General features: G+C 59.9%; 2 protein-coding genes across 3 annotated transcripts; one reads left to right on the top strand and one right to left on the bottom strand.

Moving 5' to 3' along the window:
* Window positions 1–1,719: 1,719 nt before the first annotated feature.
* C5H1orf210 (chromosome 5 C1orf210 homolog) lies at window positions 1,720–6,399 on the bottom strand. Its single transcript, XM_076338253.1, has 4 exons — window positions 6,137–6,399; window positions 3,851–4,358; window positions 3,032–3,178; window positions 1,720–2,532 (listed from the first exon to the last, which is right to left on the bottom strand). The coding sequence occupies exons 1-4, from the start codon at window positions 6,221–6,223 to the stop codon at window positions 2,168–2,170; spliced, it is 1,107 nt and encodes a 368-aa protein (XP_076194368.1). The 5' UTR covers window positions 6,224–6,399; the 3' UTR covers window positions 1,720–2,167.
* A 3,325-nt stretch (window positions 6,400–9,724) lies between these two features.
* Window positions 9,725–23,356, top strand: TIE1 (tyrosine kinase with immunoglobulin like and EGF like domains 1). Of its 2 annotated transcripts, none has more exons than XM_076340413.1 (23): window positions 9,725–10,269; window positions 10,764–11,051; window positions 14,619–14,729; window positions 14,838–14,993; window positions 15,078–15,209; window positions 15,510–15,650; window positions 15,859–15,987; window positions 16,374–16,519; window positions 16,719–16,863; window positions 17,122–17,280; window positions 17,474–17,611; window positions 17,698–17,988; window positions 19,050–19,340; window positions 19,842–20,035; window positions 20,257–20,467; window positions 20,623–20,733; window positions 20,844–21,034; window positions 21,163–21,276; window positions 21,440–21,510; window positions 21,764–21,804; window positions 21,927–22,023; window positions 22,283–22,382; window positions 22,685–23,356. In XM_076340413.1, the coding sequence occupies exons 1-23, from the start codon at window positions 10,224–10,226 to the stop codon at window positions 22,754–22,756; spliced, it is 3,375 nt and encodes a 1,124-aa protein (XP_076196528.1). In that variant the 5' UTR covers window positions 9,725–10,223; the 3' UTR covers window positions 22,757–23,356. The 2 variants fall into 2 exon arrangements, with proteins under 2 accessions (XP_076196528.1, XP_076196527.1); XM_076340412.1 differs by having other exon boundaries at window positions 19,842–20,155.
* Window positions 23,357–23,680: the final 324 nt, after the last annotated feature.

Below are 23,680 nucleotides of genomic sequence, written 5' to 3'. Positions count from 1 at the left end.
CTGCCTGCAGCGAGCCTGGAACCAGTCTGCCTGCATACCTGCTACTGCTCTCGTCCGCCAGCCTCAACCATGGTCCTTCCGCAGCTTCCTGCGGGGACCCCCCTTGAGAAGGCTCCTCCTTTTCTGCTCTGACCCCCTTGTATTCCCAGCTCTCCCTGACGCGAGCTGCCAGGGTCCTGCCTGCTTGCGCTAGAGCTGCCTGGCATGGGGGCAGAGGGGCTGCCATGGCACCGGGGCCCCCTGCACACCCGAAAAACAGCCACGTCTGCTCCATTAAAGAATAAATGGGTGGGCCTCTCAGCAGGGTCAAAGTAACAAGCAACCCACCACTAGGTACTGAGGGATGAGACTGAGCGAGACCCTGGATAAATAAGCCTGGGAAGCAATTTTTTAAGACATCGCTGAGACCAAAAGTAAAATACTGCATCTAGCATGAGTTCATGTGATAAAAAGCTTTTCGACAAATACCCTCCAACAGATAACTGAAATGTATTTTCCCAGCCCCCAGATTTAAGTCTCCTATCTTACCTGAAAGTCATTAGAAATTTCCAAAAATTACAGGATATATTGTATTTTCACAGGTAGTAAAGGGCTGTTAAGGTGAGCCCAGAAGGCAAAACAAGAGGCAGTGACTGCAAAACTAAAGCCAGGACAAGCTCAGTTTAGAAATACCGCATTTAAGAGAGAAAACTGACTGACCACTGAAACAAGCCAGCAGGTTTTCCTCCTCCTCCTCATGGCTTCAAACAGCACGTTCCCTCTCTGGAAGGTGCTTTAAGTCACTGGCCTGTATTGCCCATCCAATGCCTGAGTCAGTCATGCCCTTTGGTCTACATTCTCTCATGTGTATTATTTACTTTTGTATACACTGTGCTCTATAAATATCTTAATGAGTAGAGAAATAGAAAGGCAGTTTACAGTGAAATGGAGGTTTGAAGGAGATGGGGGAATTAGCCGTGTGGCAGGGCTACAAGAAATGCCATCCCTGTGATGATACTTCATGGTCCGGAGCACGACGGAGGGATTCCCAGGCTATCAGGGACGGTAACAACTGGGCTGTGCCCCGGGAAATCTTCCCAGCCAGATGGTACCAGCCTTGCAAATCACTTACTAAGGGTGAATGCCACTGCTGCTCCCTGTTTTTAACTCCAGCATGACCCACGCAGGCACGACCGGCTACAGCAGAAACAACTTGCGGTGACCTATGTCTCATGTGCTGTTTATCGTACCACAAAGATGACACGAATGCAAAAATTATAATGTTTGTACAACTTCATGGTTAGAGATACAGACGGGACTCTGTAATGGGTGCCAGGGGACAGGGCTGTCTCACCCCAGCACACGTGCCTGCCTGAAGCCGCAACTGGTGCTGCCAACAGGTTTGCTCAGCTCTGCAGAGCTGACATGGGAAAGGTAAGTGCTTTTCTAATGGGTCTTGCTGGAGATGGAAGAGAGAAAAGAGACGCAGCGGGAAGCAACGCTGGCGAGACATGCACAGAAACCCTGTGACGATGCACCAGGGCTGCCTGAGCCAGATCAGGTAATAGATTTGTTTGCACAAGAGCACTCGTTGTGCCACAGACTTCTCTCACCGCCACAGTTAATGAGGAATGTATTTCTGGTCCTTGAAAGCGCATGCAAAAAAAGCCACACCCCGGCTGGGGGCCTCCTCCCAGCACGGCCACTGGGAGAGCCCCAACAAACCATTGCAGGCAGAGGCAGGGTTAAATCATGCTTTAATCGCACCCTGGAGTGACAACACATCGGGGGACAGAGCAGGGCTGGGTCTGCTGCTGTCGGGCAGCGGGGCTGGTGCCCGAGACCCCGCAGGGCAGGCTCCTCTTTCCACCCCACCAGGCTTTCCAGATGTGATCAGCACCATCTCCTTCATCCTCGGCATCTGAGCAGGGCCGGGAGAGCAGCAGCGGATCCAGCATCCCCGTGCCGATGCAGCCCCATTGGCGTCACGCTGGGGCACCGTGGGGCCTGCTGCCTTCAGCCTCTGTCCCCATTCCCAGCTCACCCCTTCTCCCCCTCCTCTCCGCTCCTTTCCTCCTGCCCCCAGCCACGTGGGGCCGAAAGCCGAGGGCAGGTGGGAAAGGGCAGGAAGGGGATGGAGGTGGGGGGGACGGCAAGAGGCCGCAGCGGTGGTGGCTGGGCTGCAGGCTCAGATGGAGAGGTGCAACTCCCGCTCCTCTTCCTCCGGCAGCTGCTCGCTTGGCTGGATGTAGTTGTCCTCGATGAAGCCATCGTCATCCTCAGCTTGCAGGTCGGCAGCACCAGGCATGGGGTGGTTCTTGCTGGCCCCCCGGCCTAAGGAGCCCCTGTCCCAGCTGCTGCTGTCCTCCATGGGGCTGCCTCTGATTGAGCTGGTTTCGGGCAGTGGCCGGTGGTGGTAGCTGGCAAAGTTCTTGTGGAAGAGCTTGCACTTGGCAGCCAGCGCGATCAAGATGGAGATGCCGATTGCTGCCACCAGGAAGCCCACCAGGTATGGCCAGCTCCTTCCCCCCTTCCCGGAGGGTGGTGTGGTGGCTGCGGCGCAGGAAAGGCACGTCAGGGCATGGCGGGTCAGCCTGCGGCATACCCGGCAGTCCTCAGCAGCCAGCCCCGTGCATGCCTGTGGCGTGCAGTCAGCACTGGATTGCTTTCGTTAGGAGCAATATAAATGCTCTTCACCAAGAGCTAGCTACCAAGGGTGCGTGAACACTGTGGGGAAAACTGCTAGACGGCTGTCTGATACTGGTGCCTATCACTGTGGAGTGCCACAGAGTGTTCTGTGTGACTCTGTGGCATCTGCTCACTTTTCTGTTGCAAAGCCAACAAACACCTCCAGGTGGTGGCCACCCTCCCCACCAAGCCACTGCTGGAGGCCACCCTCCCCAAAAAGCCACTGCACCAGCGGTGGCCGGGCAGCCTGAGCCCCTGGGACTGCAGGGCAGAGCAGAGGGTCTCTGGCTGCAGTCCCCTCTGGGGTGACGGAAGGCAGGAGTGTGCTAGACCTTACGGACGCCCCCGTAGCTGCACAACTTACTGTTGCTGTGGGTCGCTGTGATCTGCTGTGCTGTGCTGACCCCCCGAGGAAACCGCTGCTTCATTCCGCAGCCCAGGTCCTGGGAATCCAGAGCTGCAACCTCCCGGCCCCGCAGCCCCGGGGGTGATGCACAGGTCACCTGCACAGCTGCAAGACACACGGGCTAAGGTGGGACTGGGGGTCTTCACCCATCCCCTCCCCAGTTTAGAGAAGACGATCCCTGCTTGCTCCTGGGTTGATGGGACACATTGCAAGGTTGGCTCTGTCCTCCAGCCTCAACAGCCCTCAGCACGTAAGGCACAACCAAAGAAAAAATTCCCTGACCAAGGAACCGTGCAAGTGTGTAACTGTGATTAGTAGGCTCCTTTTAACTGGACAATGCCAAATTCACGGATACTGATAGAAACCCCACTGTCACAGGGCTGCTCTCGCCTGGGAGACGAGCTCAGAGGGTTGGAGCCTGATCTGGCTCCACAGGAGGAGCTGCGGAGTGCTCAGCAACTCTTGAAAATGTGGTCACTCCACATAGATACATATAGGTGGATTTAGGGGCTGAAGTGTACATGCAGCCCCTTTCCCAGAAGAGTGGCTAAATTATGCTGCTGTCATTCCTAGAAAGCTTTGGTATCGTGTGTAACTGCAAGCAAGGAACAGACACATCACCTTTTGGTTCACTGTCCCTCAACAGGGTGGGAAAGGTCCCTGGAGAGCCATCTCAGAGCCTGCTCAGGGGTTGGAGCAAAAGGATCGAGTGGGACCCCTGCACCCAGGGTTCCTCCTGCCCGACACCTCTCCTGCCACCTGCCCCCATCCGCTCACCTTGCCTGCGCTGTAGCCACTGCTGCAGAGGGCGCGCGGTGCAGTCGCAGACCCAGGGGTTCCCTTCCAGCTGGACCTGCGGAACTGCCTCCATCAGCTGCAGGCTCAAAGTGTCCACCGAGACCAGCGCGTTGTGCTGCAGGTCCAGGTGGAAAAGAGCCTTCAGCGGCAGGAAGAAAGGAACCTCAAGCTCTTGCAGACTGTTGTTTCTTAGGAGCAGTGTGTGCAAGTTTCCCAAGCCCTTGAAAGCATCCATGTGGAGGTAGGCGATGCTACAGCTGCTCAGGTCCAGCAGGCGCAGTGCTCCGAGGTTGGAGAAGACTGCTGGGCTCAGAGCCAGCAGGGCATTGCTAGAGAGGTTGAGGGAGCGCAGGGAAGGGAAATGCATCAAGAGAGTCCCGTGACGAGGCATGACCAAGGAGTTGAAGGAGAGGTCCAAACTGGTGATGTTGCTTGGAAGGGAACTTGGAGCGTGCAGGAGGCTCTTCCCATTGCAGTCAGCCCATCCCTGGGAAAAGAGCTGCTGTCTGAGATGGGCTTTCTGTGCTGGGGAGGATCTGTAGACCGAGACTCCCCAGAAGTTCAAATGCCTTAACTAATTACCCTTGCAAAGTTTAAAAAAGCAAAGACACAAACAGGTGTAAAAACACATGAGCTGCCAGTTTGGTGTGGGCCAAGATAAATGGAGAAGGATGAGCAGGACAGCCCAGGACAGCCCAGGACTGAGAGCAGCCGACTGAAGAAGTAAAGGAGGAGCGTGGAGAGCCAGGGGGAAACTCAGACAGACGGGGTGGGTACAAAGGGACCAGGGTGTCACCCTCCTGTCCCCTCTTCTGGGGCAGTTGCCATCTGGATTCAGCTTGCAGAACACCTTCCTCTTCCTCCTCTAGATCCCCACCTCCAGCCCCCACAGAGCTCTTGCGTGACACAAGGGCATGCTTCTAGCTGGAGCAGAGGAGTGGGTGAGACCCCCGCCCACTGCAAGGGCAGGCAGGCAGCGGCAGCTGGCTAGGCTGCAGAGCGGTGGGCACCCGCACCAGGCACCTGTGTCAAGAGCTGCTCCCCAGGGCCTGTGCAGGGTGTTGTACCCACACCTCCAGCCCTCCCGTGTTTCTGAGGATACACTGTGAGTGGCAGCGGCTTAGTGCAGGCTGGCTCTGTCTATACTAGTAAATAAAACAGGACCAGGGACATTCACTGTCCCAAAAAGTCAGCAGTGCATGCTGGATGGATTGATCAGCCCAAGTGGATGGACATTCCCCCCCCCCCAAATCAGGGTGGCCAAATTCAAACTGGTTTTGGGGAGCAGTCCCCAGCATGTGTTACTCCTGCCTGGGCTTTATGTGGGAGAGGGTCAGCTGCCCAAACTGAAGCTGCCAGAAAGCAGGTTGGCAATTTAACAGCTTGGTTGGGCAGGCACGGGCTACTGCTCAATGCCGTGTTTGGGCCCCGCAGGCAGAGATGCTGTGCTGGAAGTTTGCTGTGGTCTGTAGTCCTGGCTTTCTAGGTCTGGCTGCTTTCCAGCTAGCCGCCGTTTCTGTTTCTTTGCCTCTCGCATGATCACCTCTCCTTTCGTCCTCCTGTTCCCCCAAATCTCCTGTCAGGCCCTACCGTCCCTGCTCATTAGAGAAACAGCTGTGCCCGTATAAACCTGGGCTGCCAAGGACTAGGTTATAATGGGGCTGAGCCACGGCGGCACCACACAGGTCCTGTCCCAAGCTCAGACAGGGCTCGGTTCGGCGAAGCTGGGGAAAACAGCGCAAACGTTTTGAGGGAGTATCTGAGAGCTCGGTGGGCAGCACTGCGCTGTGCCATCTGCCCATGACAGCTGCTTTTCCTGCCTCCCCCCAGCTCCCGCCCAGTGCAGCTGAGCTGCTGGCTGTGGCACTTGTCCTGGTGGGATGGGTTAGTTGTATTTCCTGCTCCTCACCAGGTGCTTGGGGGTCCTGACCCACGGTCAGCCTGACCTGGCTCGGTCACTGCATCACTGTGCATAGGAGAAGAGAGGGACTGGGAGCCCCCTGGGGATGTGCCTCGCTGCTGCTCGCCATGCAGCACCCCTTATGGGCGGCCACGTTATGGCCGCAGCCAAGAGACCCCCCCAGAGTCAGAAACCCCACAGCTTGTCATGTCTCGAGCTGTGCAGAGTGGGAGCTGCCCGCCGGGGCCCGCCGCCCTGCAGGCACACGGTACTGCCACCCCAGCTGCGCTGGCAGGTCCGGGGGTGGGCTGCCCCTGCCTGCCCCTGGCTGCTGCCCACGCCAGAGCCCCCTCGGCCCCCCCTACCTGGCGGTCGAGGCTGCAGGGGTGTCCTGTCACCACTGACCAGGCGCAGAGGAGGCTGCAAACCCCGAGCAGGCAGGCAGGAGCCATTTGGCTCCAGGAAACTGCCAGGCAGAAAAACAAGTGTCAGGGAAAGCTGGGAAGCCGGCGTAGCCGGCTGTGCTGCGTGAGGTGTGGCCGCGGCCGCACAGCCTGGGGCCCCCGCCAAGCTCCCGTGCCCTGGCCGCACGGCCCCACAGACCACCAGCACCTGGGAGCCAGCCCGGCTGTCGCCGTGGCCCCGCTCCCTCCTGACGGCTGTGCGTGGGTGAAAGGTGGCGGCGCCAGTTACACATTAACCACCACGCCCCGCCACCTCCCACCCGCTGCCTCCCATGACAGGTGACTGGGGGACCGCCAGCATCTGCCTGGTGGACCATGGGGTGCTGTGGGGGCCACCTCGGTGGGAGTGGAGCACCGGGAGGTGCTGGGGGGCCAGAGGAGGAGGGGGACACCTCTGTGGCATCCTCCCCGATACGGCCGTGCTCGAGGACAGCAGCCTGAGCCCAGCCCCCCAGGGCAAGGGCACACAGCAAGCCTCAGCTGAAGAAGGTGGGGCTGAGGCAACAGGAAAGTTTCCTGCTGGAAAATGAAAGTATCATTAGGATTTAGGCAGAAAGGTGTTTAAAACATGCAGCAAACAAGTAGGTCCCTGGGCCCGGCAGTGCTCCCTGCCAGCCCTGCCGTGGAGTCAGTGAAAAACTGGGATATTATGTCAAAGCAGCATCTTGCTGGTGTTTACTGGCACATGGTTGGGTGGGACGTGCTCCCATGCCCATGGGTGCTGGGGCGGGTGAGCAGGCAAGGGCTGGCAGAGCCACAGCCTGGGCAGGGGAGGTGCTGGCAGCGCCCACTCCCGGCTTTGCCTCTGCAGCAGGAGGGAGCCCTGAGTTCTCTTCCCCACGCCCTGCTCCCCGTCCCTGCTCCTGCTCAGCAGCAGGAAGCCGCCTGCCAACAAGAGCGCTGCAGCTCTGCAGTTTCCACCCTGGCGGCGGCCAGGACAGGGCGGCCCCGCTTCCCCCAGCTGCCAAGGGGATCCTCCGTGGCCACACGTCCCACCCTTCCCGTGGGGAAAGGGCTTCCCAGCAGTCCATCCTTGATCCTGCAAGCATGTGGTAGACGCCAACACAGCCAGGCAGCTGCCTGCTCCCCAGCTGCTCTGCCGATGCAACTGGGTGGACTGGGGATGCTCGGCCACCCCACTCCCGGGCTGCTTTTATGCCTGGCAGCAGCAGCCCTTAACCTAGCCTTGCAGGGCCTCCCCGGGACCCACCGTGCATGTAAAACAAAACAAACAGCCAGAAGACAAGGCTAGAAAATGTTGCTGAGGCAGCCCAGCCCGTCGGTGGATTCGCAGGGCGTTTGCGTTTCCTATCAGGAAACGTAGCGGTGCGTTATGGTTTCTGGCATGCGGTGCCGTGCATTAGAATGTGCAAATGATAACAAAAAGGGGTATTTTTGTCACTCTTTTTTTTTTAGCCTGTTGTGATTCAGCAAAAACATTGAGGTCTGTGAATTCAGCAGAAATTCAGGTGCTTTCAGTGTGCTATGGGTTGGGCAGCTGGAGCTTTCCATATTACAGGAGAGCAAGTGTGGCAAGCTGCTTTGTCTGGGCTTGGCTGCACCCAGCTCCCTGGTCCCTCCTCTGGAGATACATAACATTAAACCGGAGCTGTAGGGTCCTGGTTGGGTCTCCCCACAAAACCTCCCAGAGAGGTTTCGTCCCCCACCTCCAACCTGAGGGATCTGCACAGATAGACACCTCTTATTCAGGTGTTCCTAGAAAAAATGCAAGGGGACAAATCAGGTTGGGTCAGATCCCTCAATGGATCCCTGAGATCTCCTGGGCATCACCTGGTGTGGAAAGCTGACCGCAAATGGCTCTCATTCCCCAAAAGAGCAAAGCAATGCCCTGGTTCCCCTCAGGCAGCAAGAGGAGCCATGCTGTGCTCCCTGGAGGAGCACACTGCAGGGCGCGTGGTTGCAAAGCCTTCCTATAAAGCGTGTTTGTTCTGTGTAAGTAATCCTGTCCTCAAATGGCTCCTTGTGTCGGAGGACATTTCACAGAGTGCATTGTAACTCATGGCTCTGTGTGCTGCCGGGGTAGCACAGAACGAGTTGCTTCCCCAGGTGCAGCACGTGTAAGCACACGGTGGCATGATGGCAATTATGGTTCTGAGCGTGACTGGCCTCTACAGCCAGTGAACTAGGGGAAGAAGCCATTTATTTATCTATTCGTGTATCTATCCTCTTCCTGCAGTTGTACTGAGTGCGCGGATGAGTCCTTGACCCAATGCGCTTGCAAATGAGCTTGGGGTTAGCCAGGCAAATGGGGATGTGGCGTTCCCCAGGAGGGCACCGACGGCAGAAGGGACCAGCCTTGGCTGCCCAGCCCCTGCGCATCCCACTGCAGGATGGCCTTGTGCTCCGCATTTACATTATGGTTGTGCCTCAGGTGCCCCGGGGGTCTCCCAAAAACAGAGCCCCTTGCCTATGCACAGCCCACAGGAAAGCACTGTGCTTAGTTTTCCAGGCAAATGGGGGCAGCTGCATCTGGTGTCCATCTTTTTTGGCACCTCTCCATCCCTCCTGTCGCAGGGTGGCCGGGTGGCTGCGCTGGGGGAGCCCCTGCCTGCTGCCATCCCTCCATCGGCACGCCGTGGGCACTGCGCGGCTCCGGAGCGCGCTGTAAATAGTCGGAAGCGATGAATGGATTTCCCCTTCCTCTCCATGTGTGCTTTAGATTTTTGGCCGGATACGGCATGGGCTCAGGACACACCAAACATGAGGCTCGCTCCCTGGCAGCCCTGGCTTTCACGTGGGAACAGCTCGGTTTGTGAAGCAGCATGAGGTTTGGCGGGTGAAGCTTACGGTGGTTTCCTGGGGAATGCCTTTCGTTTGCCAAAGAGCCTGCACCCCGCTGGAGGCCAGGGCAGCCTCGCAGGATGGCTGGGTGTGAGACCCCCTGGGGCTGGAGGGGCAGCAGGGCCATGCTGTGCCATGCCCATGCCGGTGCCTGTGCCGGTGCTGTGCATGGGAAAGCACTCAGGGAAAGCCAGGCTTTCTGCTGCTTTCCGCTTCCTCCCAGACATGTTTACTGCAACATGGAGTGTTTTCTCCCCCAGCAGCGGCCATCCTCCCATGCGGGCTGGCTGGCTTTTCATCGCCCTGCCTGTGCTCCTGCTCAGCCCCTTTTAACCCGGACAGAGGCCCCGCGACAGTCTGCTGCAGGTGTGAGTTGGACCCTGGCACAACGCGAAGCCCAGGTGGGGCCATGCCATAGCACCCCAGCTTGTGGTGGTAGGAGGCTGAGGTGTCATGAGGTGTGTACGGCCTCAGCATCGCCGCATGCCACTTGCCGGCGCAGAGCCTGTGTGGGGCAGCTCCTGCCGGCTCCTGGAGTCAGGCCTGTCTCCGAACAATGGGTGGAGAGCAGGAAATGCCGCATGGGAAACAGGATTTGGCTCCGCCGCCACCGCCAGCCACGGCCCCTTGGCCCCTTTCCTTTCCCTGCTCCAGAGAGCCCTTCCCACAGCCGTCGGCCGTGGGGCTGCGCCGAAGGGACGGGGATGCTGCTGCCCGGGCGGGCTCGGGCATGAGACCCTCTGCACAGCGGGCAAGGAGGCGGGTTGGGACACTTCCTGGCTGGGCTGGGGGCTCAGCATGGCTTGGGGAGCCCTGAGCACACAGCCCTAGCCCTGGAGGGGTGAGCGCCTGCTCCCCGGGAAAGCTGCCACTGGGCAGGGGACCTCAGTGGCCTCTTCGCCACCAAGCCCCACTCCTGAGCAGCCGGGTGGCCACCAAGCAAGTGGCGACGGGGGCACCTTCCTCACCGTGCCCAGGCTATGTGACAGAGGAGGTGGTCCCAGCTCCCCCAGACGCCGAGCAGCTGGGCAGAGGCGAGATGGGGGGTGCAGGCAGGGAGCAGGGGTCATGAGCTGCCGCCCACGTGGAACCCCTAGGCAGCTGCGGCCTCTGGCTCCAACCCCCGTGGCTGGGACATGCCGGGGATTTTCTGACCTGTGCCAGATTCAAGACACGCTCCAAGGACATGGGACTCCAGGTTTATCTTCTGCTTCTCCTCCCACGGCTGGCAGGTAAATCACCCCTTTCCCTCAGCCCCAGGGAGCAGCCCCTGCCCGAGGGAGGCTTGGTGGGACGAGGCAGCTGTGGGAGCTCAGTGGCGCCATCGGAGCAGGGATTGGAGGGAGGAAACATCCCTTTGTGATCGGCCATTTGGAGACCTCAGAGGCCAGCAGTGCCCTCCGCTGCCTGCCTCTCCCCAGCACGGGGCTGAGGCACAGGCAGCTTGTGGGAGGAGAGGGGCCCCAGGACCCCCGTCCTGCTGCACACTTGGCTCATGGCGGGGGGCTGAGCCCATGGGGATGTCCAAAAGAAGAGTGGAAATGCCCACTGTGCCATCCTGATGGGTTTGCACCTGACCTGGCTGTGCCCTGGCTGTGCCTCCGGGGCTGGGGGTGACAAAAATGTCCTGGAAAGAGGGTGACATCTGGGTGACGGGGTCTGGCCCTGAGGCAGATGGCTGTGCCCTTGTCCAGTCATGACGCGCCCTCGTGCTCCCCCAACCCAGGGGCCATCCTGGACATCACCCTGATCGCCAACGTGCAGAGCCTGTCCCACTCTGACTTCTTCCTCTCCTGCATCATGGGAGAGCGTGACGTGAGCTACCTGCAGATCGAGCGGGAGAACAAGATTGTGATGACGCACCCCAAGACAGGCTTCCAAAACTACCGCAACCGCAGCAACCATGTCCAGGCCAGGGGCTTCTCCATGGCCGACCTCGTGGGGATCCTCTACTGCCTGGGGCGCACCCCAACCGAGCAGGCCCAGGTGGTCTACGTCCACAACAGCCACAACGGTGAGCAGCTGGGGGGAGCGGCGGGCAGCCCCCCGCCTGCCAGCTGGGTCTACATGCTTCACAATGCCGGCACCAGCGGGCATGGCAGGGGGACAGCGGTGACCCACAGGCTAGGTTTGGGGTCTGCTGGCACCAGTGGGATGGAGAGGGAAGGGATGTTCAGCTGGAGGAGTGAGGCCGAGCCCCACGGAGGCGTGCGGGAACAGGTGGCAGCGCGGGCAGCCGGCTGGGCTGGGAATGGTGCCTGGCAGCAGGGCAAGGTCCAAGAGGAAGCCAGGCGCCCTTGGAGGAGGCGGTGGGGTCTGGAAATCATTAACCGGGGGGGGGCAGTGCATGGGAGCTGTGCCAGTCTTGTTCCGCCACCACGGGCTCCTGGGGAGGAGGTAGTGCCAGGGAGCGTCTCCAGCAGCCTCCCTGGGCGCTTGGCGAGCACCATGCCGCAGCAGCACATCGCTGCTCTGGCAGTGGGGTCTCCACGAGAGGCACTGCCAGAGTGCACCGCAGCTGAGGGTGGCACTGGGCTCTTGTCCTCCACTCCCATTTTGGGCCATATAAGCCAAAAGGGCCTCCCCAGGCTGGCCGGTGGCAGGGACACTGCCTGGGGCAGCACTCTCCCACACTGCCCCCCCCCGACCTCCACTCCCCCCATGCTTGAGACTTCGCAAAACTATTAGGACTGAAATTTTTTGTGATAGCTGTTTGCCTCAGGATGCTGTCTAGTCTTTATTTATAAAGTTTTGGCTAAAACAGTTGACATTCTGCTGAGAATGAGACGAGAGGGATACAAGTTTCCCTGCCCGTGTTAAAACAAAGCTTTAGTATATCATTTTGAGCAGCTCTAGTATCTCCAAGCTGGGGAACAGAGACTGCTGGTAGGGTCCAAGCATCCCCCAAGGATCAGGGACCAGCCTGCATCCTCGGCCAGAGGCTGGACTGAAAAATGGCAGCGGTCCTATCGGAAACAGAGCCAGCCGGTCTGGGCAAGCAGAGCGGCACAGAGGCGCCGAGGGAGGAAGGCAGAGGCACCAGGAGATGGCATGGGGGGCACGGCTGGCGGCAGGGTTGAGGAATGCAGCAGGGGGCTCTGCACCCCCAGGTGTCCCCTTATATAAGTCCCAGGGGAGGTCACAGCTCTGGGGTCCTGTTGGGATGATGAGGCATCCCATGGTGGGGGGGTCCCAGCCAGCCCTCCGCTCCTGGGTCGCCATAGCCAGGCCAAAATACCGCTGTGGAGGAGCTGATTGGTGTCCAGGTCCAAGCCCCTGCAGGAGTTACAAGTGCCAAGAAAGTAGCTTTTTTCAAGTGCCAAACAAACTGCTGTTGCTCTGTTTAGTTTAGAGAAGGAGAAGTAAAAAAAAAAAAAAAAAGGAAAATGGATGAAAGGAAAACGTAACCGAAAAAATTACATCTTTGCAGAGGGAGGAAGGGCTGTGTACAGAACCCACTGGGGAGGCTCAGCGCGTAACATCTCTCCTGTTAAGCCCAAGAGCACACCAAAGCAGGCCAGGGTGATGAAGCAGCGGGTGGGGAATGCTGCTAGAGGAAAGCTGACATCTCCCAAAAGGTCATGCAGGAAGAAGAATACAGGAAGGATGATAAACTTTGGAAGTTTTGCTGTAAAAACACAGTAAAACAGACCAAAAAGGTCACGAGGAGCAATTTTAGAAGGGTTTAAACCTGGCAATAACCTATTTTTTAGAATACCCAGAGAGGCCATTGCAGAAAAAAACAAAATTATTTTATTTTTGCATCCATGTGCACGATAGAGAAGCTGGGGAAACTTCTTGGGGGATCTGTCTAAAATGCCAGAGCTGATAGCAGCAGACAGGACATAAATAGCTGAACTGAGCAGTGCAGTGTTGCCAGGCCGGGCTTGCCGTGAGCGGGGCTGTGCTGCTGCCTATGAGGCACGAGCGGAGGGCGGGCAGCAAGGCTGCTTGTGGGATGCCAGCCTTTCCTAAAAGCTTTCTGGGTTAGGAGTTACAGGCCTGTAAACCCAAATTGGAATCAGGCAAATTAGTAGAAACCATAATAAAAAGCAGAATTTGTGGTTATGTGGTACCTGAGGAAGAGGCAGCGTGAGTTGGCAGTGGGAAGGTCTCTGGGGCGGCAGCGGTGAGGATGCTGTGGGCAACTTGGCTGATGCTGTCTGCTTGGGTTTCCAGAGAAAATTAAGAAAATTCCATTTCAAAGGCTCTTTGGGAGCAATTCTGCACCCAGGGGGTGGCAGGGGTGGTCTCTGCATGAGTAAATAACTGACTACAAGAAAGGGAGCAAGAATCGGAGTTAATTTGTGGTTCTTGTCACGGGGGAAAGTCCCCACCGGTGTGGCACGGGGTCTCTGGGGGGACCTGTGCCACTTGTTGTGGTTACAAACAACTGAATAAGCGGCCATGCCAGCTGCTGTCCCTGGGCTGCCCAGGGAGGGATGAGCTCTGCGGGGGGCTGCAGACACTGCTGAGCAGTGGCGGAGCAGCAGATAAAATTCAGCATAGGTAAATGCAAAGTGCTGTGCATGGGGTCGTGTTGGGCTCTCACTCCGGCGAGTGAGACAGAGACAGACAGGACGGGGGCCACATCTGTGTGCCCTTTACAAAGGATTGCAAAGTCCGTGGTAGAAAGATCCCAACTAGAGGGATAATACCTGACTCGGGAAGCTCCTGGGCTGCAAACTGCTGAAGGCAGGGAGGTGAATCTGGGGAATTACTGGGACGCATGACCTGCGGTGCCCTTCCCCAGGCGTCCATGGCATGTGCCGCTTCCTCCCAGCCCCCAGCATCGCTGGGGCAGGACATGGGGCTGGATGTGCCTTAGCTTGGACCCGGTGTGGCTGCTTTTAGTGTGTGCAAGCTGGCATGCAGGCAGGCTCTGAGAGCCAGCACCCGCCTGTGCCCTCTTTTGTGTCTGTCCTGGCACGCCCAGGGCTTGGTTTCCCAGGCCTTAATGTATTTATAGCCTGTCTGTGCTCAGAGCTGGGCTCTGGCTGACTCACATTAATACTCTGAGAGTTCACTGCTGCTGTACGCCCCAACAGCTGGGAGATCAGGAAAACAGCCATGACAGGGCAGCTGGTCCCGTGGGCTGGCGTGCAGCCCTCCGCACGCCTGCTTCCCCTCACTGGTCCTCGCCTGCCTGTGCTGTCGCTACCTGCAGCTGCTCCTCACCTCCCTGGGCTGGCAGCAAGCAGGGTGCACCATGCAGATTTGTCCCAGTTGTCACCTCCCCCAGCTGCTGCCACCGGCATCCTGCACTGAGCTGGGGCTGGTGGACTGGCCAGAGGGCAGGGTGCCCCATCCCAGTCTTTGGTGTCTGCCTGTGGGGGCTGGAGGGGCCAGGAAGGGAGCACCTCTCCCTGTGGAGGCTCAAGGGGTCTCGGCTCCCACATGGGGCAACGGGGAGGCGCGTTGTGACATCCCAGCAGAAGCATATGTGGTGGGTGCTGGGCTGCACCAGGGTTGCATTTTGGGGTTGCTGATCTGGGGGTGCCAGCGCTGCCCTTGGGTGCGAGTCCCCTGGGGGGTGACCGCTGCTCAGCCTGTTCCTCCTCCTCATCCTCCTCCTCTGCAGCCCACCTTTTCCCAGTGAAGGCCACGCAGTCTGTGAACATTGCCGAGCCAGCCACCTTCTCTGCCAGGGTCCTCAAGAGGAAGGAGACAGACGTCATGTGGAAAAGAAATGGCAAGTGGCCCCAAGAGCAGGCACGGGGCCGGGGATGCTCCCAGCCGGTGCCTGGCGCCGGCCCCGGGGGCACGGGGGGGCCCTGGGTCACCCTCTGCCCCCTTGCAGGCACCTACTACCAGACCACAGACCGAGGAGAGGTGAGGGGTGACCTCGTCACCCTGACACTCCCCAACGTCAGCGTAAGTGAAAATGGGGTCTACAGCGCCACGTTCATGGGGGACAGCCCTCTGTGGAGTGCCTTCTACCGCCTGATCGTGAGAGGTGAGCGGGGATCCAGCTCCCCAGGCAGCCGTACCCTGCCCCCTGGCCCAGTGCGACCCTGCGCCCCCTCCGCTCTCTCTGCAGCCTGCCCTGCAAAGAAATGGGGATCATCCTGTGAGAAGGACTGTCCTGACTGTCTGAACGGCGGTGTCTGCCACGACCACGTTGGCGAATGCATCTGCCCTCCTGGGTTCATGGGCACCCGCTGCGAGAGAGGTAGGTGCAGGGCTGCCCGGCAGCAGGAGCTGTGCCCAGGGCATGCACGGGGGCCCTGCTGCACCCCCAGACCCAAGCACCGTGGCCAGAAACGCCACATGCATCCCCAGCGCCTCCCTATCCATGGTGCCCTCTGTTTCTGGAGCAGGGCTGGACCATCCACCTTCTCAGCAGGACACAGCTTCTGTACCTGCTCAGGGTGGCGATATGGGGCTCAGGGCACCTGAGCCAGTGCCATGCCATGTACAAGCAGTGTATGGATGAACAGCAGGTGAGGGCAGACCACGCTTGTTTTTCCAGCCTGCCGGGAAGGCCAGTTTGGCCGCAACTGCCAGGAGACGTGCCAGAGAGCCCAGGGCTGCAGGGGGCTGAGCTTCTGCCTGCCAGACCCCTATGGCTGCTCCTGCGCCTCGGGCTGGAGCGGCTCCCGCTGCAGCCAAGGTATGGGGATGTCAGCATCCATCGCATCACACATCCAACCTGGGCTTCCTCTGGGGCCTGTGCAAACCTCTCCCAGCATGAGAGTCGGCATGGGCTGAGCAGTGCTGCTGCCTGCACCAGCTGCCCACGGTGTCTGCCTCCACGGTCCTGCACCGTGCCGGCTCCACACCGCAGCCAGGGGTAGCAGCGAGTTCTCCTCTTTCTGCAGCCTGTCCCCCGGGATACTACGGCCCTGACTGTGCCCTGGGGTGTGCCTGCCGAAATGGAGGCAGCTGTAACCGCTTCAGCGGCTGCATCTGCCCTGCAGGCTGGCACGGGCAGCACTGCGAGAAGTCAGGTGAGGCTGGTGCGGGGCCACAGCAGGTTTCTGTCCCCCACCCTCGGGTGGGCTCCAGCTCCTTCCTCACCAGTGACTGGGGGGGCCATCGGCTACCAGTCTCGCCAGCCGGCTCAGCAGCCCCCCTTGCCTGCAGAAATAGTCCCCAACCCTATGGAAACCAGGGCGCTGCAAGGGGAGCATCTAGTCTGGCCCCCCGGGATTAGCTGTGCCGAGAGCATTGCCGAGCCCGGCATGTGGGGTAGGGATCAGGGCTAGACCACAGCACCCGGCACCAGCCCCCCAGCACCAGGGTCCAGCTGTGGCTGGGACCGGAGAAAGGTGCCAGCCTCTCTCACACCTATGGAGGAGCGGGGCCAGCCCTAACGCCGATTTCCCCGTGCCAGACTGGTTCCCCCAGATCATCCAACTGGCCTCAGAGCTGGAGTTCAACCTGGGCTCGGAGCCTGTCGTCAGCTGCGTGGCCACCGGCAACCCACTGCCTGCCAGCGACAGCGTGGAGCTGCGCAAGGCTGACGGCACCGTACTTAAGGTACCGCTGCTTACCTGGTGCCCGCTCCCCACCGCCCTGTGCCCTTGCCCCACTGCCGTCCCCACACATCAGCCCCCACCCGCATTGCTGGCTCCCCCAAAAGCACCTGTTTCCCCACCAGTTTGCTGGGCAGCTTCAGGCTGGCGTGGGGAGCCGGGGGGCTGAGCCGGGGGGCTCACGGCACCCTGTGTGCCCACAGCTCATCAAAGCTATCATCGAGCCAGGGCAGATCACCTGCGAGTTTCAGGTGCAGCGCCTGACGAAGGCAGACACAGGACTCTGGGAGTGCCGGGTCTCCACAACTGGGGGCCAGGACAGCCGGAAAGTCAAGGTCAACATCCGAGGTGAGGAAAGGGTGGCAGCACAAGTGGGACGAGCCGGGGCTGCTGGGGGAGTCTGACTGCATGGTGTGGCAATGCCAAACCCACCCCCGCTGGACTGTGTGGAACCCGTTGTGTGCCGCAGTGCCAGCAGACAGGTTTGGGTGGTGATAAAAGACTTCCCTGACAAAGCTGGAAGAAGCCAAGAGGTGGTGGATGTCCCCACACTCTGCTCCTTGTTGCTCCCGGTCCCACTAGTGTCATTCCCTCCTTCATCCCCAGTGCCGCCAGCGCCCCTGAGCCCCCCACGGCTGCTGGCCAAGCAGAGCCGCCAGCTCGTGGTGTCACCCGTGGACTGCTTCTCTGGCGACGGACCCATTGTGTCCATCAAGCTGTTCTACAAGCCCAAGGACGACACCTCAGCGTGGTCATCCATTGTGGGTACGTGTTTGCCAGGGGAGGGGGGACACAGGTAGGACCCAGGCAGGAGGGGACGGCTGCCCCAGCCAGTGGGTGTCTGAGGTGAGCAGAGGTCTCCATCATGGGACCCCTGCAGTGATGCCGGGGAGGACACCAGTGGAGCGGCAGAGCGTGGGTCATGGGCATGGTTTTGACATGTCCTCTTGGCCAACAGTTGACAACAGCGAGAACATCACCCTCATGAACCTCCGTCCGGTGACTGCCTACGTCGTCAAGGTGCAGCTGAGCCGTCCGGGGGATGGTGGGGAGGGCAGCAAGGGGCCCGAGGCCATCATGGTGACCGAGTGCCTTGGTGAGCCCCCATCTCCCTCACCCTGACCCTAACACTGACCCTACCCCTAACCTTACACGTGAGGTTTTGCTGCCTTTTTTTCGCAGAGCCCACAGTCAAGCCTGTGATCGAAGGTTGGTCCATAGAGGAGAAAAACACACTTCACGTCAACTGGAAATTGCCAAGTAACCACGAGCCAGCACATGGGTTCATTGTCCACCTCTTCGACTCTGCGAGGCGGCTGGTCTGTGAGAAAAACATCACGTCCATCTCCGTGCTCTCCGCCCGCATCAGGGACCTGGAGTTCAACAAGGAGTACGGGCTGGAGGTGCTGGTCTACCACTGCGCCAGCCTGGGGCCCCCCTCCGACCTCTACAAGGTCATGATCAACAGCAAAGGTGAGTCTGGCAGGGCGCAGGGAATTATTACAGAGAATTACAATGATAAATCAGTTATAAATGTAACGGTGACCATCCCCAAGTCCAGCTGCTTCTGTATCCTGTCTCTGATAGTGCATGAACAGCTGCTTGGGGGAAAATGCGTCCTCCTTTCCTGGCTAGACCCCGCAGCCTCCAGCACCAAGCAGCTGAGAAACATCCTAAGCTGAATATGACATTCAGGTCATCATGAGTGATGCTCACAAACCGATCTGTCCTTTGCGCTCTTGCCCAAGCCCCGATGGACCTGTCTATACTTGCAGCCTTTACAACGCCCTGTAGCAACAAGTTCCTCAGTATAATTATACTTTGCCTGAAAAAATTATTTTGCTTTAATCCTGCTGCCTGGTAATTTGGCTGGATGATCACTAGGGCTTGAGGAAATTTGCAGCCCCTTCTGGGGGCACATGCACACACACATGCACACAGCCCCCCATGTGGGTGGGAGACCGTGGGGAGGTGCAGCATCAGCCTGACCAACCTTTCTGGTAGGCAAGGGAGGAGCAGTGCATGAGGCCTTCAGTGAGGCTTGGTGCCAGCTGGTACACCTTGGGAGGGCTGGTGGGCGTCAGGCTTGAAGAATCTGAGGTTTTCTCTGCTCAGTAATTTTAAGAGCTTTGTGTGATTTTGAGATTTGGGAGATTTGGGGTTAGGGATGTGGGCAGGCTGGAGAAGGCTCAGAGGAGGTGGTGGGAATGATAAGATGCTCAAAACCTGCCATGTGTGAGGGAGGGTTGAAGAAGGAAAATATCCCAAGAGCTAGTCAATACAGAGATGTCTAGCTTGATGGTCCCTGAGGCTGGGAGTGTTTGTGGGTGCAGTCCTGCCCTGCTGCTGGAGAGCAGCTCTGCCTCCTCCTGCCTCTGCCCAAGCAGGGGCCAGGGGTCCCTGGCGGTCCCTCAAAGCTGGCACAGCTTTGGATGCCATTGCCATCCATGGGGTCTGGTCCTCACACCAGTGCTCAGCCCCTGCAGCGCTAGGGTCCCCGTCCTGGGACTGACGCTACCCTCTCCTTGTCCCAGGACCCTCCTCCCCGCGGTTGCTCTTGGCAGAGTCCGTGTCCGACACCGCCGTCAGGCTCTCCTGGCAGGTCCCTGAGTACCCCAACGGTGGCATCACCAAGTACATCGTGGAGCTGCAGCAGGTGGGGGGCACCAGCGAGCCCCAGTGGATTGACACTGACAGTGGCTCTGAGACCACCAAGATCGTCGGGGGCCTCAACGCCAGCACCAGCTACCAGTTTCGCGTCCGGGCCAACTCCCACGTCCCGGGGGAGTGGAGCCAGCCCGTGAAAGCCAAGACCCTGGGGGATGGTGAGTAGGGTGTCCCAGCAGGCAGGAGGCTCGTGGCTCTGCTGGAGCTTGGGCTCAGCATCTGGGTAGCGCAGCTCTGAAGCAGCAGCCCAAACCCAAAACACTTGTAGGCATCTTCAGAAATCCTGCTCCTCGTAGTCCTGATGGGGCAGGGGTGGCATTGTGACAGCACGGCACCTGCAGAGTGGCTCTGCCTTGGCCAGAGCGTGACGTGGTGTGCAAGGGGCTAAGGGAGTAGGGCAGAGCCAGCATGGGAGGAGCTGGTGGCTGGACCCAGGGCTGGTTGGAGGGTCCAGAAACTCACGGGTTCGGTGGCAGGGCCCAGGCATTGACACCCTCACCCCTATGCCACCATGGCCCTGGGAGCTCGGGATGCAGCTGTGGTGTCTTCATGGGGTCCCAGAGTGCCGGGAGAGGGCTGCTGTCTTGGTGTTTGGCCACCCATGCAGCCTGGGCAGGGCTTGGCCGTGGACCACAACCCTCCATCCCTCCTTTTATCAGGAGCACTGAGCGTGCCCCCCAGCCTGGGCAGCCAGAGCACCGAGCAGGCGGGAATAGACCAGCAGCTGCTCTTGGCCATCGTCGGCTCCGTGTCCGTCACCTGCCTCACCATCCTCTTTGCCCTCCTGGCGCTTTTCCTCATCAAGAAGAATTTTTTCCACCGGCGCCGCACCTTTACGTACCAGTCTGGCTCGGTGAGTGCTGCCTGCCCCTCCAGGACCATGTCCCCAGCTCCCCACGTTCCAGCCCGATCCAGGTCACGCTCCGTAGCCTCCAGTCCGGACGCAGCCAGACCTCACTTCCACATGGAGAGGGTGCGGAGCCCGCCCTTGCCCACGACGCCTGCCCTGCCGGGACTGCCGCGCGGGCAGAGGGGTGCCCGGTGCCTCTAACCTCACCCGCTCCCATCTGCCAGGGGGAAGAGACCATCCTGCAGTTCAACTCAGGGACCCTGACCCTGACACGCCGGCCCAAGCCACAGCCCGAGCCCCTCAGCTACCCCATCCTGGAGTGGGAAGACATCAAGTTTGAGGACATGATCGGGGAGGGCAACTTTGGGCAAGTCATCAGGGCCATGATCAAAAAGGACGGCCTGAAAATGAACGCAGCCATCAAGATGCTGAAAGGTGAGAGGTGCGGAGAGGTGGGCAGGGTGGGCTGGGGGTTGCGGCTGCATCTGGGGCCATGCTGAGGGCTGAGGAGGGGCAGGAGCCATCGGCGGAGGAGCAGAGGAAGGGCCCTTGTTGTAGGACTGAGGCATCCATCCCTGATTTCCTTCCAGAGTTTGCTTCAGAGAACGACCATCGGGACTTTGCTGGGGAGCTGGAGGTGCTGTGCAAACTGGGCCATCACCCCAACATCATCAACTTGCTGGGTGCCTGCGAGAACAAGGGTGAGGGCTATCCCCCTCTCCCCTCTCCCCAGCCCCATGGCCCCTGCCCGGCTGTGTATTCCTCTTTGCCAGGGAGACCCCCACGAGCCCAACCTCCTCCTGCCCCCCAGGCTACCTGTATATTGCCATTGAGTATGCTCCCTACGGAAACCTCCTCGACTTCCTCCGCAAAAGCCGAGTCCTGGAGACGGACCCGGCCTTTGCCAAGGAGCACGGCACTGCCTCCACCCTCACCTCCCAGCAGCTCCTCCAGTTTGCTTCGGACGTGGCCAAGGGGATGCAGTACCTAAGTGAGAAGCAGGTACATGCCCAGCAAGCCCCCCAGAGCATCCTTTCCCCAGGGGCCTGGGGACTCCTGAGCAGGGCACAAGACCCCTGGGGCCAGCAGGAGGGAGCATGTGGCTCCTGCTGACTGCTGGCCCCTTTCAGTTCATTCACAGGGACCTGGCAGCCAGGAATATCCTGGTGGGAGAAAACTTGGCCTCCAAGATTGCCGACTTTGGCCTCTCCAGAGGGGAGGAGGTCTACGTGAAGAAGACGATGGTGAGGCAGGAGCAAAGCATCTCCACGGGGCCTGCACCGATGCAGTGGGCCGGATCCCCACTGTCAGCGAGAATGACCCACCATGCTGGGACCGGCTGGGTCACAGCTGCCCTCTGTCTGCGGGGCATCCCCCTCCGCTGACGGTCACTCTCTGTTTCCCCAGGGCCGCTTGCCGGTTCGCTGGATGGCCATCGAGTCCCTGAACTACAGCGTGTACACCACCAAGAGCGACGTGTAAGTCCTGCAGACAGGGGCACCAGGGCTGGGGCATGGCCACATTCGCCTCCATCCCTCCCTGGGATGGTCAGTGCAGCAATGCTTTTGTTCTGGGTGCTGCAAGGGCAGGAGGTGATGCTGGTGCACCTCCCTGGGGAGCTGCTGGCTTGGCCTGAGCCCTGGCTGCCCACTCCATCCTGGGCTTTGCCCTATGCCCATCAGCAGGGCACGGCTAGGGGCTCCGTCACAGCCTTGGCTTCTGCCCTTTCAGGTGGTCATTTGGCGTCCTGCTCTGGGAGATCGTCAGCTTGGGTAAGGCTCTTCTTTGTCCCTTGCCTCCGCCCAGGTCCCTGCAGGTTTGGTCCTCCTGCAGCTCTGGAGGAGACACCCAGGGACTGTCCCCACCGCAGCCAGCTCTGTGTCTCTGGCTGCAGGGGGGACACCGTACTGTGGGATGACGTGCGCTGAGCTCTATGAGAAGCTGCCCCAAGGCTACCGCATGGAGAAGCCACGCAACTGCGACGATGAGGTGTAAGTGGGAAGAAAGCCCCAGCTGATGGCGGTACCCGCATCCCCCTGACCCCACTGCTCCACGGGGTTCCCACCAATTGCGGTAGCTCCTGCCTGGTTTGCCTCTGCACTGTGGCTGGGGGATGAGCTGAGGTCCCACAACCCAAACACCCTTCCTGGGCTTTAGTTTCCCGCCTGCTTCCCCCCATCTCCCACAAACAGCTTTTCTGCTGCCTCTCTCCCTGTGCACGCTGAGCCGCCACCGGATCTCTGCCCCCAGGTACGAACTGATGAGGCAGTGCTGGCGTGACCGCCCCTACGAGCGCCCACCCTTCGCCCAGATCTCCATGCAGCTCATCCGCATGCTGGAGGCCAGGAAGGTGAGTGGCGGCGGCGGCAGGGCTGGGCACAGGGTACCCACATCACCCCGGCTCAGCAGGAGGGATGTCCACCCTGTGCGGGGCTTTCCAAATGCCGGAGCATCCCTTGAGCTCCAGGGGGACATCCAACAGTAGAACCTGTGTGACCCCACCACGCGTGGGGGTAACCCCAGCATCACTTTTCAGTTGTGGGGAGCCCCATCACCTCCCCCCGGGGCACAGTGCCCACAGGGGTGCCAGCAGGGACGGGAGGTAGATGGGGACACTGTCACAACCGGCTCCTGACCGAGGTTCCCCTGCAGGCCTACGTGAACATGGCCCTGTTCGAGAACTTCACCTACGCGGGGATCGATGCCACCGCTGAGGAGGCGTGAGGCTGCGCAGGCACCGCGCAGACAGGCAACACTGGCCCCAGCCTGCTGGGACAGTGCTTTGGGGATGAGGGGCTGCCCGTCCCCCTTCGGGGCCGAACAGCCAAACGCCAGTGCCCCTGCCCGAGAGCACCCTCCCTGCAGCAGGACTGTGCCGTCCCCTCCCTGGCTACCCACCCGGTGTGTGCTGGCCACATTGGCACACCGCCAGCCACCAACATGGCCCCACGCTGCTGGGGGATGCGCTGGGATGGCCCCGAAGGACAAGTGCCAGCAGGGTGTTTGCAGCAGAGCAGGCAGGAGAGCAGCTGTCCCAGGAGCCGGGGTGCTGCCGCCTGTGGCCATGGACACAAAATGCCCAAGCTTTGGGGCGAGAGGGGAAGCAGCAACCCAGCAGCTGCCTGCCCTGCAGCTCCCGATGTGCTCTGGGCCTGAAGTGTTGCCAGTGGGGCTGCAAGCATCGCTGCCGGCGTGGGACGGGGCCACCCCGGTGGGTGCAAAGGGACAAGGGATAGCGTTGTCTGTGCACAGCCTCCAGCTCTGCGGTAACCCTTCGGAGGTGTCAGCTCTGCCTTATGGACAATAAACGTAGTGCAACAGGCAGCCGGATCCAGAGGAGGGGAGGTGAGGTCCCAACTCTGCCCCCCTGATGGCACCAGGGAACAGGATGTGGGGTCCTGAAGGTCTGCTGCCGTGGTGGGCACTCCTCAGGATCCTGTCCCCGTTGGGGTCCTCTGATGATTCCCAGGGATGCCCCAGCACCCCCAGACAAAACCCAGGTCTCATCATGCTGTGGGGATGGGTTTTTTTAGTATCCAACTGGGATCTCCCCCCCTGCAATTTAAGACTTTGTCCTGTCCCCAAGGGATATGGAGAACAGACTATGTCCTTCCTCTGCGCAGCTGCCTCTTGCGTGCTTGAAAACTG

This window comes from Aptenodytes patagonicus, chromosome 5 (genome assembly GCF_965638725.1).
Source record: "Aptenodytes patagonicus chromosome 5, bAptPat1.pri.cur, whole genome shotgun sequence".
NCBI classification, from domain to species: domain Eukaryota; kingdom Metazoa; phylum Chordata; class Aves; order Sphenisciformes; family Spheniscidae; genus Aptenodytes; species Aptenodytes patagonicus.
Note: the sequence above shows the minus strand (reverse complement) of the source record. Positions and strands in the feature narration are given on the sequence as shown.